Source organism: Macrotis lagotis, chromosome 3 (genome assembly GCF_037893015.1).
Source record: "Macrotis lagotis isolate mMagLag1 chromosome 3, bilby.v1.9.chrom.fasta, whole genome shotgun sequence".
Lineage (NCBI taxonomy): Eukaryota > Metazoa > Chordata > Mammalia > Peramelemorphia > Peramelidae > Macrotis > Macrotis lagotis.
Window position 1 is genome coordinate 18,922,566 of NC_133660.1, and position 15,977 is coordinate 18,938,542.

The window sequence follows — 15,977 nt, forward strand, 5'->3', positions numbered from 1 at the left end:
CTCAGTCTTGCTGCCATGGTATTGTAGGAATTTTAGCGTTCTCTTATTATAACATTACTCTTGGGAAGAAATGAGTGTGCATGCACATGTGTTGATACACACACACACACACTACACACACACACACACACACACACACACACACACACACACACGGACATTGTCTAACCAACACTGCAAGCCTTTCTAGCCGGGGAGATCCTGCCTGGCCTCGCTTTTCACGGTGTCAAAATATGTTGCCTGGGGAAGCTAGGTGCCAGAATGGATAGAGCACTGGCATTGGAGTCAGGAGGATGGGTATTTGAATCAGACACTTGACACTAACTAGATGTGTGACCTTCACTTAACCCTAAATGCCAGGACTATCTCCATTTGTCCTGATTCATATCTAGCCACTAGACCCTGATTCAGAGAAGAAAGTGAGGCCGGTCATTTAGCACATCAACCCCCTCACTCAAATCCAATTCACATGTTTGTCATGGTATCACCTCCCAGATGTCATGGTCTTCTTCGAGAAGGAAGGACAAACATCATCCTATGGTGACTATTGCCCCAAGAAGAAAAGAGAGGTTTTCCTGCCTCTACCACACCAATAAATTGTCTGTTTACCCCTTACAAAAACATATACTTTGCTGCCCAGTCACATTACAGTCATTGTGTCTGTATAACAATACACAACCTGTACTAACCATGGTTGTCAAGTTTGAATCCCCAGTTCTATTTCTTACTTTTGTTGTTCAGTTGTATAAGCTGTGTCCAACTCTTCATGATCCTATTTGGGTCTTTTTGGGCAGAGATCCTGGAGTGATTTTCCATTTCCTTCTCCAGTTCATTTTATCAATGAGAAAATTGTGGCAAAGAGGGTTAAAGGACTTGCCCAGGGTCACACAACCAGTAAGTGTCTGAGACCAGACTTTTAACTCAAGTCTTTCTGACTCTGGATCCAGCACTTTATCCTCTGCATCAGCTAGCTTCCCACTTTTTCTACTTATGTGATTAAATCACTTAATATTCCTCAGTTTCTTCTGCTATAAAATGAGAATTCAATCTCTAAGCTCTCTTTGAGCCCTGTTTTCTTTTTTGTTGTTGTTAGGTTTTTTCAAGGCAAATGGGGTTAAGTGGCCTGCCCAAGGCCACACAGCTAGGTAATTATTAAGTGTCTGAGGCTGAATTTGAACTCAGGTCCTCCTGACTCCAGGGCTGGTGCTCTATCCCCTGCCCCACCTAGCTGCCCCTGAGCCCTGATTTCTATAAACATGTTTGACTAGTTGGCTCGACCCAAGAGTGCGCTGGAGCCAGTTTACATGAGTCAAGTGTTAAATTTTCACTGTAAGCATTTATACCTCAGAAATTGATAACACTATAAATCAGGGCTGGATTTGTTTTGTTAATTGTCTAAGATGTAAAAAAGTGATGGAGAAAAAATGTTAATAATGCAGATGAAATTAAAGAGTGTGACATCTGCACATTCCCTCCTTCCCCTGAGAGCTGGTTGTTAAATGATTATCAGCTTACCACTACATGAACCCCCCACCCCCCCTGCTATGGTGAGATCAATGAAAGGAGGTATCAAGCCCTATTGTCTCCCCCTTGATTTCTCCAAATACTTGCCACTTCTGAGCCTTCAATCATTTCTCTGATCCTTTTTCCCATGTCCTGGGCAGACAAAAGGCAGAAAGTGGGCAGATAGAGGGAGACTCTCCAGTTCCTTTAAAATTCTGGCTAGGTTTTCAGTAACTTCCATCCCTTTAAACGAAGAAGACCATTGAAATCCATTTCTTGGGTTAGGTTTTCCAACTTCTCTTCTGAGTTATTTAGTCTCCTTCCAATTTTTTCCTCCAGAGTTCTCACCTCATTTTTTTTTATCACTTGCTTCATTGATTCTAGCCTAGTCCTGGGACCCAGTCATTTGTCTTTCCTGGGCTCTGTTTATCCTTTAGCTTGAATTATTTCTTTTGGCTTTTTGCTTCTGCTGCCTCTTGATATATACTATTGCTTCACAGTGTTCAGTGTCTTCTGCTTACTTCCATCTCCAGAATCATTTCCTGATTTGAGACCTTGCTGATGCTGGGATTCACCTTCTCCTATGCTCTATGATGCATGGTCAGCCATCAATTTGTCCTGACTTCAATTTCCTGAAGTTTTTGCCTCCTCTTGTGTATCTCAGCTCAGAGTTGGCTACAGTGTCCCAAGTAGGTGGATGGTGGATGACTGTCTCTCATTCCAGTGCTCCTGTGGTCCTCTGATTATGGGCCCTTTGGGGTTGCTGCCTTACAGGTTGTTTATCTGAGCAGGGTCCCTCCCTGTCACTGTGTGTATATATGGATATGTGTGTATGTAGTATGTATATGTATATATATATATATATATATATAAACATAAACATGCATGCCCACCTGCATAGATCATGTTCATTCATTCACAATCTGACTCCATACTCCCTCCATGTACACTGTGATTCAGACAAATTTCTCTGCTGGGTCTTCTATATGTGAGAAATTTCCTTTTCTATCCTTCAGAGACACTTGATGACTTCTATTGACAGTGCTATTATTTCTTGACCTCTGTCTCTTGGGAAGCCTTTATATTCATAAAGACTCAGATTCTATCTTCTTCATCAGGTTTTTCTTGCTTACTCTGATTCCAGTGCCTCCTCCCATTGTTTTAAATCTTCATCCAATGGCAAGGTGATGTCCAATCCCAATTATTCCAACATATTGGCTGGGCACTTTGAGACACTGGGATTCTAAAGGGTCACTGGTCTTTTGCCCACCCAGAGAATTATAATCATAGAAGTGAAATCCCAAGTCCAGTCCCTCCCTTTGTCCACAAGTGCATGCTTTCTGCCACATTAGAATGCATATTCCTTAAGGACAGGTGGTTTTCTTTTTGTTGTTGTGTATATGATTCCATCAAAATGCCTAAAATTTGAAAGGTGATTAATAAATGCTTGCTTGTAGAAAGTACATAATAAATGCAGGCTTGCACTGAGAGGTTAGAGAACTTTCCCAGGATCATATAAGCAAAATATGTCAAGGAGAAGTTCTCTTTCTACTATGCTGTCCCACTATTCAAGTACTTACCAAATATTTAGTGAATGAAAAAATAAATGAATGAATGAATGAATGAACAAATGTGTGAGTACTATGGATAGACCTTGGGTTCAGGATCTAAGAGCATCATGCCCTTATCCCTCTTGAATAAGCTCTGCAGGTAGTAACGTTAGAAGTTGAGGAAGATGCCAAAGTCTCAGCAGCATCAAGAGAAGAAACTTTTCTTTCTCTTCCACTCACAGAGAAGGAAAAGTCCCTTTTCTGAGCCTGGGTGAGGACTCAGCCCTAATGCATATCATTGTGTTTAGAAAAGCTCACACTTCTCCAGTGGTACAAAGTGTTTTCCCCACAACAGTCCCACAAGGCAATAATTGCAAGGCTTTTCTTATAAAGCTGACATTGGAGGATCTGGTAGTGAAGTTTATCCCTTCCAAATCTGACTCTAGGATTCTGTCTGGGAAACTAGGTAGATAGATGGATGGGTTCTATTTTAATCCAAACCCATCCAGAAAAGACTTCTAAAAAAATAACTAGAACTTGTGATGATAACTTGTTGGTAGCAACTGAACTTGAGGTGGGCAGAAGGGATGGTCAGCCACTGGAATAAAAACTTCTTCAAATGGCAAATGACTTGGACTTTGAGATGGGTGGAGGATATAGGGGCCTCAGCTACCCTTTCAATGCAGTGCAGTCTCTGCCTTGTACAAGAATGGCTTTGTGGGGCTCAAAGGCCACCCCTGTAAGATAGTTGAGATGAAAAATCCAACCTCTCCCCGCCAAAAACAGAATGAAGGAGATGAAAAATCAGTCTCAACTGTCTTAACACCAAGGCACCAACCAAGCCTAGAAAGGAAGGTCATGTCAAGGTTCACTTGAGATTGGTATCTTTCCTGGGAAGAAATTGGAAGCTAATTGACTGTTAGCTCAAGGCACGTATGTGCCAAATAGCAAGAGAATGCCTTGCAGTTGATTGGTTTTTGGGTGGCTACCTGTCCATGTGCTAGGTGAGTGGGGAGGTGAGGGATAACCTCCATTTCCCTAAGAGTAACCTTGGCAAGGAGAATGAATGGAAATAAGATTGTGGAGAAGGGATCCTGATATCTTGTGCTGACTCTAGTCTAGAGTATACTGAAATGGGACTTTCCAGGTCCCTTCTCAGGGATGTCTGGATATCCTGAGGTTCATCAGAGGTCATACCAGGGGTCAGAGCTGAATCAGGACTGAGGAATCAAGCAGGGTGATGATTTCCATAGCAACATTCATACCAAGAATTTCTGAAGGAAAATGAATAAAGAACACCAACTTCTAAGGGGAAGTTCCAGTAAGGTGTCAGATACTGAGAAGAGCCAGATCTCTTGAGCAAAGGAACAACTCACCCATCATTGATGACACATCCCAAAGCAGACTTGGTGGGACTGAAGGGAGACAAAAGGACTCTATGATTTTCAGTTGGGAGGAACCCCTTAGTTATAAGGATTCTCTTCACATCTTCATTTGTCCAATCTTTTTTTCTAACTCTTTGTGACCTTCTCTAACCTTTATTTAACTACTCACTAATATTTTTGCAAAGAATCTGGAGCGGTTTGCCCTTCTGTTCTCCAGTTCGTTTTATAGATGAGGACCTGAGGTAAACTGGGTTCAGTGACTTGACCAGGAACTGATGCAAACTCGGTTGGGTGACTTGCCCAGGGTGACATAACTAATAAGTGAGACCCTATTTGAACTCAGGAAGATGAGTCTTCTTGAGTATCCACCAGCATTCTATCCACTGCCTCACCTAGCTGCCCCTATTATACTTTTAAGTGTGAGCCCATTTTGGTGCATGCAAGGGAAGAGTGTGCCCTGGAGAATTGTTTTTGCAGAGTTCTATTGGTTGGTTGACACTGGAAAGATCAACAAAAGGGGGCTTGTGAGTGACAGACTAGAAACCCCAACCCCCTCAGGATTACCTCTACAACCTTGAAACATTCATCTTCTGGAGACCCAATAGGCCAGTATCATTTGGGAGAGTGACCTCAACAGGGCTAGATTAATGAGGCAAGACGCACAATGGCAATGATAGGGAAAGGGAAAAAAAGCCCTCAGGCTGAAGGATAACATGGGATTAAAAATAAACAAAATAATCATTGCCAGAAATGTTTAACAGAGTTACATATTAAATGGAGACCAGGGAATCCAATGGCTGCTCTTCATACCAGAGAGAATAAATACTGTTTGGGGAAGGTGAGACCTATACCTCATCCTCCAAACCTGTATGATTCAAGTTTTGGCAGTGGCTCCAGAGATAGATGGGTCAGGAACTGTGCTCATTCAGAGCCTACAATTCCAGAGACAAGGAAAGTCCCTAGCATAGCCACAGCTGACATGGGAATGAAGGCAATCTTACAACTGCCCATAGTCCTCAAAATTAGAGGTCCCCTTAGAAACTCTCACATCCTCCATCCATCTCCTAAACTCCTTTTGTTCACTCCCTCTTTCTTCCTCCTTCTCTGTCTTCTCTTGAAATCACTTCTGTTTTCAAACCCTGGGAAATCACTGAGGCCAAGACCCCAGTGATGCTGGCTCTGAGGTGTGTGTATTTACACAAGCAAAATTTTCATGTTTACACAAGTGAACTTCAGCCCAGGGTGAGATCATCACTGAAGAAGGGGCAGCCCTTACTTTAGAAAGGGGTCCAGGAAGGGATCCTAGAACCCAACCTTGGGGTCAGAAGAATAACAACAATGATCAGAGACTACATTTCTTTTAGGACTTGAATCTTTCAATCAAATCCAATTAAGTACCAATTACTACAATCAACCACTTTATGGAATCTTTGTGGAAGAGAGTGCAAGTGTCCTTAAGCCCATTTGACATGGAGGGAGGTTGGTTTCTACTGGGGATCTACATTCCCCACAGCCTTGTCAGGATTCACAAGAGATGATGTTACCTTGGAATCTACTTGGTGTGATGGGAGTAGTGACCCCACCCTGCTGGGAGGCTAGTGGTACACTGCAAGCAAGAGAGCCGGGGACAGAAAGATGTGACTAATAGTAGACTCAGAAAGGACAATGACCAGTGGGTCCAAAGCTACTCAGGGGCTATGAAGAAGTCTTGTTGCTACAGCAGCCTGGGAAGATCTTGGAGCTCTTGATCCCTGTACACAAGAAGGAAGTCCTCTGTTAGAGCTTCCTGGCTCCATGTCCATTTTCCTCCTCTCTCTGCTCCAATTTGCCTGTATTCTAGCCCTCTCCCAAGAGCTCATACTTACCAAGCAATCCAGTGTCACTATCACTGATCTCCACACATGCTTTTAGGGGGTTTGCTCCCAAGGAGAAGATGTGCCCCCTAAACAAGACAGAAACCAGTGGTTCAGAGAGGTCAAGAGACTTACCTAGGATCACAAAACCAGGCATAGGAAGCTGGCCTAGGATTCAACTTGATAACAGATATTAAGGATCCTAGTGTAGACACCTACAATGACCATTCCAAGTCACTGCCTAGTGTTGAGTCTAGAAGGCATGCCACTAAGTGACTAGGAGATCACTCTCCTAAACATAGTATTATCCAAGAACTTCAACCTAAAAGTCCTATTATTTAGTCTAGATGTAGCTAAGTGGCACAGTGGATAGTGTGCTGAGCCTAGAATCAGGAAGCTCTGAATTCAAATCCCATCTCTAACATTTACTAGCTGTGCGACCTTGAACAAATCACCTAATCTGACTGTTTCCTTCCTTCCTTCCTTCCTTCCTTCCTTCCTTCCTTCCTTCCTTCCTTCCTTTCTTTCTTTCTTTCTTTCTTGGTTTTTGCAAGTCAGTGGGGTTAAATGACTGGAACAAGGTCACGTAGGTAATTATTAAGTGTCTGAGGCCAAATCTGAACTCAGATCCTCCTGACTCCAGGACCAGTGCTCTATGGGCTGAACCACCTAGCTGCCCCTCTGTTTTCTTAATTATAAAATAGGATGGTGATAATAGTGCCAACCTTCTGGGGTTAGTTGTGAAGACCAAAGGAAATAATATTGTGAAGCCTGGGACAGAATAGGCTCTTCATAAATCTTCATTTCTTTCATATCTGGGCCCAACTCTGCCACTGACACCCTTTGAGAGCTTGGCCAAAAAACTTCCCCTCTTGGGGCCTCCGGGTGGGCTTGGATCACCTCTAAGCAATGTGCTCTCTCTCTCATCTACTCAGATTTTATATTCCAAGGCGAGGACCAATCAGATAGGCTGGGCCTCTTTGAACTGGAGATTTCACGCAGTGCGATCATGCATCACGGTCAACCTCTACCTCGGCCACATTTCATTTGAGCCTGTTAATGTTTAGAGAGGATCTATTTGCCTATTTGGAGACTTCCTTTGGTCATTCTGCTGTTTCAATATGGCAGATTGACCCAGAAGTTGAACCTGAGATAGAGGGGAGCATGGAGTTGAAAGGGCACTGAAATGGAAGAGGAAAGAGGTAGAAACAAGAGAGTTGTGTGTGTGTGTGTGTGTGTGTGTGTGTGTGTGTGTGTGTGTGTGTATGACCGTCATTCAGGCAAATGGATTTGGGAGAGAGTTGGAAGAAGTAATAAGATTCTATTTTTCTTCGGCTTCCTCTAACCAGGAAAAACGACCTTCAGCTTGGGAAGTATGAAATAGCTTGAAATGTCATTTCCTTTAACCTGTTCTCTTGTAATTTGGACTCAGTTTGGACCCAGTATCCCCACTGCAGGAACCAGTGTTAGGAAGTATTAGAAAGAAGGGTTTCCATGTCCCACCCATTCCCAAGGGTTTATAGTGTTCGTAGTAGTAAAACCCTGGAAACCAAGTTGATTCTTATTGAGTTGGGACATGGCTAAATACATTGTGGCCAGTGGCTGCGTGGGAATATTACTGAACAAGAAGAAATGATGACTGTAAAGAATGAAGAGAAACACATGAGAAAACATACAGATGCATGCCAACTTCTGAATGGGTTATTCTCTGCATACTTTCCACGTCTGTCTCTGTTTACGCATTATATTCTCTCTTGGGTGGTAGAGGGGGTCCCAGACATTTGGGGCAAGGTTTGAACCAACTCTACTTAAGATACTATTTTAGTAAAATATCTCTAAGAGTGGCCTAAGACCAGTTGGTTAATCAATATCAATTAGTAATTGGTTGGTAACGGCACAATAGTTGAGATTCTTAGAGTCTAGTTTTAGAAAACCACCTCCCAATCACTCAGGAGGTCCCAGAACCCTAAGGGGAGGGGAAGCAGCTACCCAAGGGAGCTAGGTGGCCACAGTAGTTAGAGTCCTGGAAAACCCAAATTCAAAATTAGCTGCCGCAAGCTGTCTGCCTCAGTTTCCTTATCTGTAAAATGAGGATATTCCCTAATTCTCAGGGCTGTTGTGAGAATAAAAGGAGATAGTATTTGTGCCTATCACATAGTAGGAGTTATAGAAAAGCTTATTCCTTCCCCTTCCTTCTCTCTAGGGACCAAACCTTCCAGTTTGAGTGGAGATTGGGAGAATAAACCCAGAGATATTGGCCATATTATTTTTTCATCCCTACAGCTTAGAGCAGAGCCTTATTTGACACCTTTGGGTCCTCCCAGCTTAAACAATCTCTGGCTTTCTTTGTTTTCACCAGCAAACACATTCGTTGTTTCAGAGAAGTAGCTGGCGCTGTGGATAGAATGATGTATTTGAATGCAGTCGAGATGGCTTGGGACAGTAGCTGTGGGACTCCAGACTAGTAACTTGGCCTCTCTGAGGCTGTTGGTTCATCTGTAAAAGGGAGATCAGAATACCTGGAATACATACCCTCACTGAGCTGTCCTGGGGCTCTAATGAAACATCTATAAGGCCCGGCAAACTTTAAAGGCTATCCAGCTAAATAGAATCTTATTACTTCTTCCAACTCTCTCCCAAATCCATTTGCCTGAACAAGGGTCATACACACAAACACACACACACACACACACACACACACACACACACACACACACCATTGTCCAAGCAGAGGCTGTGAGTTGAGACTAACTTTATATTCTAAGTTTATCAAGATACTCACTTCTCCTTTCTCAGCGATTTTCTCTCATACTGGGGCTCCCTTCTCAACTCTAAATGATCTACCTTTTTAACTTTCCCTCTTTGGGGCTAATCCTTTGATAAACTCATTCACACTCAAGTGTCAATGACTGATGGAAGGTATCATTGGGAGAGAAAGTCCTTGATGGGTTTGAAAGGAATTCATATTCAGTAAGCAAGACCCTACTGTGTGCAAGAAAGGAGTTTAATGGGGGAATAGGTTCAGAACTGCCACACCCAAAAGAACAATAGGAATCCACAAAGAGGTGCCAAATGAGGAAAGTCAGGCAGAGGTGGGTTGGGTGCGGGAGGGGTCCTGAATCCGTAATGCTGTCTCTGGGCTGCCTATTCAGCCCTCAGTAGACTTCCTACAGCCTTCAGGAGACTTTGCTTTAAATTCAGCTGGGCTTTGTCTTTCTTTCCCTAAGGGGGAGCACCAGCCATCAATTGTCGCTTGTGATCAAAGAGATGGAGTTAAAGTAAACCGACTTGATCTGGGGTGGGGGTCCACCTCACTCTTAACTACTTAAAGAGATCCTGATCTCCTGGCCTCCATTCAATATCTATCTGAGAAAGTAGTCAAGTAACCAATATAGAAACCGTTCTTTAATCTGTGCAAAGGAGCCCTTGGTGTGGAATCAGACACCCCGGCTTCCAGGTTCATTTCTGTGGCTCCCCCTTTAGGTTCGAAGTCATTTCAGCTCTCTAAGACTCAGTTTCTTCACTTGTAAAATAGACATCATAATCTTTGCATGGCTTCTATAGGGGGGGATGATGGAAAGGGGATTTCCTAACCTACTCATCTATGTGTGGCCACATATACATAATAAAGCCAGGAATGTGGCTAGGCGAGGCTGCAGGAAGAGAACAACTGGGTCCCCAGGTTTGCTCCCCTCCCCCTTCCCCTCTTCCTCTGCACGAGAGGGCAGGAGGTTTCTGAAATGGGAAACCCGATGTTTGCCAGAAGGGCAATCTTGAGAGGAGTGCTGATTAGATGCAATCTAACCAACAGAGAGTAAAACAGGGAGACAGATGGAATGTCCACCTTTAGCTAGGCAAAGTCAGTCTTAAATCATTAGCAGTTCCAAAGGCATTCTTGAGCCTTAAGAGCTAGGAGCAACCCTCTGGTCTCTGGGGCAAAACTGAAGGCTAGTATAGAGTAGTACAGAGATTCAATTTAAGAGTCAAGAAGACCTGAATTCAAATTCTGCCTCAGATACTCACAATAGAAGACCCTGGGCAAGTCATGTCATCTCTCCCAGTCTTAGTGGAGATAATAGTTGGAATTCCCTCCCAGGGATATTGTAAGGGTTAAATGAGGATATGCATAAAGCATTTTACAAAACTTGAAGTGGTATGTAAATATTAGCTATTATGATGAAAGTCTGTTCTAGTCAAGATGCTGAAATAGCTAGCTACTTGGAAAGAAGCAGCCAGACCATGCTTTGAGGAAAAAAAATCTAGAAAAGTCCCCCCCCACCCAAGACCCTCTCCCTGTGCCAAAAATGTTGCTGGCCATTGGTTGAGAGGGAGGATTATTATTTTCTGAAAGAGCTGTGGAAAGTGTTGGTGTTTTGAATTTAAAGAGCATGGCAGAGTCCACTCTTCCTAAAAGGAACTGACTTGGGGAGGCTAGGTGGCACAGTGGATCTGGAATCAGGAGGACCTGAGTTCAAATCCAGCCTCAGACACTTAACAATTGCCTAGCTGTGTGACCTTGGGCAAGTCATTTAACCCCATTGCCTTAAAAAAAGGAACTGACTCTACCTGTAAGCAGTAACTGCAAGGAAACAGAGGCTCCCCAGCCACAAACTCAGGGTGGCTGCTGTGGATCCTGGGTCTGGCACAAGCTGCAGGCCAGAGAGCAATGCCAATGTGCTTGGTGGAGTTCTGAAGGGAGCCAATCTAGGGGAAGCAGCTCTATGATAGGCAGCACCAGAGACAAGAACTGCCCTTCCATTGGTGAACCATTGCTGTGGGCAATCCTTTTGCTGGTCTCTCTGGGCTTGGTCCCTGTGTGTCATCTCTTCTGATAGTATAGGAAGGGAAAGAGAAAGATATTTGTAACACCTGGCCAAATATTCTTTATGAATATTATTTAATTTTCCCAGTAACCCTGACCTAAGTGTGGTGGGGAATGTGCCCCAGATTTTAGGGGGAGACTATCTTATTGCTACTTTTCTATGGTTTTCATTAGCTGGAGCGTATTATGACTTGTTTTCAAGGCATTGTGCCTGATAAAAGTCACTCTCTGGATAGTGGCTCCTTTGGTTTGGAGTAGACACAAACCCTTAGAAAGACTTAAATGTGGATTAATTAGTTACAATCTGCCCCATGAGGTGACAGAATAGGAATTCTCTTCTTGGAGCCTAGTATCCTATGGGGTCTGTGCTGGGAAGGCCCTTACTCTCAGAGGACCCAGTCCAGCCATCTCATCTTGCAGATGGGAAATGGATGCTCAAGGAGCACATTTACCAGCCATAGGTAAATCTGGTTGGCACCAGGGCAATCACACCCTTACTGGACTTCTATAAGGATTTGAACTCAACTGTATAAGATTTTCTCTAGTTGGCCTTTAGTGCATCATGTCCCCTGAAGTTCACTTTCCTGTACCATCTGGGGCCCTTCACAGTGAGCTGAACACATAATGCAAGCTTAATAACTGCCAGGGACATTTCTAGGAAAGGATCAGGATGACCGGAGATGGCCCAGGATACTGGCTAGGTGGTACGGTGGATAGAGCACTGGTCTTGGGGCCAGGAAGACCAGAGTGTGAATTGGGTCTCAAACACTTGACACTAGCTGTGTGACCCTGCTTAAGTTACTCTACCTTGACTGCCTCTCATCCAGGGTCATCTCCGGTCATCCTGATTTATATCTGGCCACTGGATCCACATGACTCTGGAGGAGAAAGTGAGGCTAGTGACTTAGCACAGCAGCCCTCTTTATCATGGCATCACCTCCCTGGTGAGAGAATGAAGGACAAAACACGGGAAGGGAGCATAAGAAAAAAGAAGCGGGAGAGAACCCTGCTCCTTACCCTGAGTTTGAATCCTGGCTTGAACAGTTTCCAGAGGAGCAGCCTAGGCACCATACTATACCTCTCTGAGCCTCCATTTTCACAACTGTACAATGGGAACAAGTCTTTTTTTAAGTTGATATTTGATTTTCTTTTTCCAATTACATATTATGAAAGTTCTTCAACAATCATCCACATGCATATGCATATTTTAAAGTTACATAATTTCTTTCCCACCCCCTTCCCTCAATGGCTAATAGCTCCTTACACATTGTATCTACACATTTGTGTTTAACATGTTTACATAATAGTCATTTCCCGTATGAGGAATTAGGATTATGGGAAAAGAAAAAAAGCCATGAGATATGAAAGAAAGACATTAGAGAAAATTTCAATAAATGAATGGAGTGTTCATTCAGATCTGCAGGGTTGGTTTGGTTTGGTTTTTCTTCCTCTGGCTGTGGCTAGCATTGTCTATAGCTGATCTCCCAGGGTTGTCCCAGCTGCCTCCAATCATAGTTAATCAATTCACAATGTTGTTTGTTCATTTGTACAATGCTCTCTTGGTTCTGCTTCCTTCGCTCAGCATCAGTTCCTGTCATTCTTTCCATGCTTCTCTACAGGGGACAACTCTTTCACAGCCTGCAAAAACAGGAAGTTAGGAGATTTCTCCAGGGGACTTGGGGGGGGGGGGGGTCTTTCCTACCCAGTGAGCTGAGCTCTCCTCTCCCTCATCAGATTAATGAGGAGCACCTTGCCTTGTCCTCTCTTCCCCCCATGGGGGTAAGTGGCTGGGCAAGGGGGAGGGGCGGTGGCAGGGGCTGGGCCAGGCTCAGTATTCTGCACACTTAGCCTTATCTACACGTTTCCTTGGCTTTGCCATGCTCCTTCCAAGGAACCCATCACCACCACTTGCATCATCTCCTGGGTGATCCTGGTCGTGACTATCGATTTTCTAACCCATGCACCATTGGCCTTTCACCTTGGTCTTTGAGCATGCTGTGAATAGCAGGGTGGCCCCTGGGCTGTCTGACTGGGTGCTCTCACGTGACCAGCTTTTCTGGTCCTTGTTTCATTTATTAAAAGTTCTTGGATAAGAGCTCTTCTAGGACAGAAAAGTCAGCATCTGCTTGAATCCGGCAGGCATCTCTCCTGGGTCCTTTGGGGGCGGCTCTGATGTGGAGTCTCTGGGTATTGGAGCATTCTCTGTCTCTGGGGCAAAAAAGGACCCCCAGAAGCCTCCGGGGAGGCCTTTGGGTCGGGGGCATCTGGGAGCCACTGGAAGCGTCAGGGCGGTCCAGGGTCCAGTCTTTCCCGCCATCCACTTTGAGGTCACCTTCACTGTCCAGGGGCCCAGTGTGAGGAACGGAACTGGTGCACAGGGTGACTGTGCTGAAGGCGGCCTGGGTGGGGGGGGGGGACGGAGGGAATCCGGGCAGCGGATCCTGCCTCAGACGCCCAGCTAGGTGACCCTGGGCCGGTCAGTGCCGCCGCTCGGCCTCAGTTTCTTCATCTGCAAAACGGGCCTGCCCCCCGGGGGTCTGGAGAGGCCCGACGAGAGAAGACAGGCAGCGTCCGGGGTCAGGAGAGTGCGAAGGGCAGCGCAGGGCCCGGCCCCAGAGGCTGGCTGAGGAGGGGGCCGCCCCGTCCCGGGGTTGGGGGGGGGGGGGGAGGAAAGCGGCGGTTTCCTGAGGAAACGCGAGGCTTTGGGGGTCTGGCGCCTTCGAGGGACCCCAGCTGGGGTGGGAGGGGGCGGAGGCGGCTTCCGGCCTCGGGGCGGCCCCTCGGGAGCGCGGGGAGGGGGGGCGCCCAGGTGACTCCCCGGGGCGGGGGGGGGCGGGGGCGCGGCCGCAGGCCCCTCCCTGGCCGGGCGGCCGGGGCCGGGCCTGGGCCCCTGAGGGCGGGCGGGGGAGGGGCCGCGGGGGCGGGGCGCGGCTGCGGGGGGCGGGGGGCGGCCCGGGGCGGGAGGCTCGCTCTCGGCCACTTCCCGGGCGGGCGCACACGGGCCGTCCGCAGCCCCACGGCCGCCGCCGCCCTCCGGCTCCCGGCCGCGCCCCGCAGCCCCCAGGCCTCCCCGGCTCCCCCGCGCCCCGCTCCGGGCCCCGGGCTCGGCGGCGGCCCCTCGGGCTGCGCGGCCCGGCCGTCGGGGGCCGCCGGCCCGGGACCATGAGCGGCGGCGGCAGCGGCGGCGCCCAGGGCGGCGGCGGAGACAAGGAGCCCGGCCCCGGCGACGGCGGCCTCCCGGAGGAAGAGGTAGGCGCGGGGGGGAGGCGGCGGCGGCCCGACGGGGCGCACCGGGCCGCGGGGGCCGGGCACCGGCCGGAGCCCGGCCGCGGGGAGCGCTCGCCGCGCTGGGGGATCCGCGAGAAGCGCCGGGCGCCCCCGCGCAGGCTGCGGGCGCTCGGGCGGCCCCGGGGGCTCCCCCCGCTCGCCCGCCCGGCCTCCCGGGGCTCTGGGCGCTTCCCCTGGGCGCCCCCCGCAGCCACTCCTCCACCTGGCTGGGGTGGGGGGCGGCGGGGCGAGGAGCGACCCCTCTCCAGCCGCCCTTCTCTCCCCAAAACCTGCCCGCCGGCTCCCCCAAAGCTGGGGCGGCCCGAGAACAAGCCGGGCCAGAGCCGGCCCGGCCCCCGGGCCCCCGTCCCTTCTCGGAGTTAGGAAGGCAGTGGAGGGGCCGGGTCCGAGCCCACCCCAGTGACCGGCAGAACCCCGAGTTGCTAGCCCCGGCCCGAGCTGACTTGGGGGAGGGCGCTTGACTTCTCTCGTTAAGGGCCCGCAAACCCCGAAAGCAGCTGGCTTCTGAGCCCGGAAGAAAAGGCCGGCCTGAGGTCCTCCCGGAGCATCAGGTCCGTCTTCCAGCCCCCGGCTGCCCCAAGGGGGTCATTAAGTCTTGCTAAGCCTTCTTCGCTTGGGAACAAAGTTTGTTCCACACGGGACCCCCGGGGGAGACTCAGGCCGCCTCCTAGTGGGGGGGAACATTTCGGTAGCCCCCCTGTCCTGATGCCTAGTTTTCTTGGAAATTCTCAGCATTTAACCTGATGCCTCTCAAAGCATTATTGGGAGGAGTGGGAGGCAGCGGACACACTCACACAGGCACACGCACATTCACACTCACGCACAGACACACAGACATACACACACACACACACACACACAAATCACACACACTCAAACACCCAGAGACACACACACATATTCACACACTTTCAGAGACACACAGGGGCAAATACCCAGAGGCTCCCTCAGACACTCAAGCACCCACAGCCACACACTCACCTATCCAGAGACACACTCAAACATAAAGACTCCTCTACCCAGACACCCATAGACACCCTCGCCCACATAGACACACACACATTTACCCCAAAATTCAGCTCTGGGCTCCAATAACTAGAGGCAGTCCCAAGGGTTTCCAGATCCAGGCCCATTTCTGCTCCATAGGGCTCCATAGGGCTCCACAGGGCATAGAGCAAATCAGACTGGTCTTCCCATGTCCCACTCAGGACCCGGTGGGGCTAGAGCTGAGGCTGCAGCCTTGGGGAGGGTGCTGGCCCCCCTCTCCTCCAGCTCCCCCCATCCCCAAGAGTGTCTGGGACGAATAGATGGCATCTCAATTGAAATGTCCTGGTGAGGGGACAAGCAGGGTCTGGCCTTGCCTGGTTCGTTTTATCATTTCCAGCTTTTTCATGTCATTCTTCCTGGGGCCTCAGAGTTCATGGTCCTTTTGGGAATTCCAAACCGTTGGCTGGGGATTAGGAAGCAGGGGCACTGGGGAGCTGGGGCTCCACCAGCTTTCAGGAGTGTTGATTCTACAAGGAAGGTCTTGCCATCTTCAGGGTCTGAAGTCGTCGTAGTGTCTCCCCCCCCCCCC

The 15,977-nt window shown here is 48.1% G+C and overlaps 1 protein-coding gene across 3 annotated transcripts in view; it reads left to right on the forward strand.

Moving 5' to 3' along the window:
• The first annotated feature begins 14,100 nt into the window (after nt 1–14,100).
• RBPMS (RNA binding protein, mRNA processing factor) overlaps nt 14,101–15,977 on the forward strand; it is a 141,884-nt gene continuing 140,007 nt past the window's right edge. For 2 of the 3 annotated variants that reach the window (XM_074228252.1, XM_074228250.1), the window contains exon 1: nt 14,101–14,362. In XM_074228252.1, coding sequence (XP_074084353.1) covers nt 14,276–14,362 — 87 coding nt within the window. In that variant the 5' untranslated portion in view covers nt 14,101–14,275. The remainder of the gene's footprint in view (nt 14,363–15,977) is intronic. The other variant, XM_074228254.1, reaches the window with a different exon arrangement.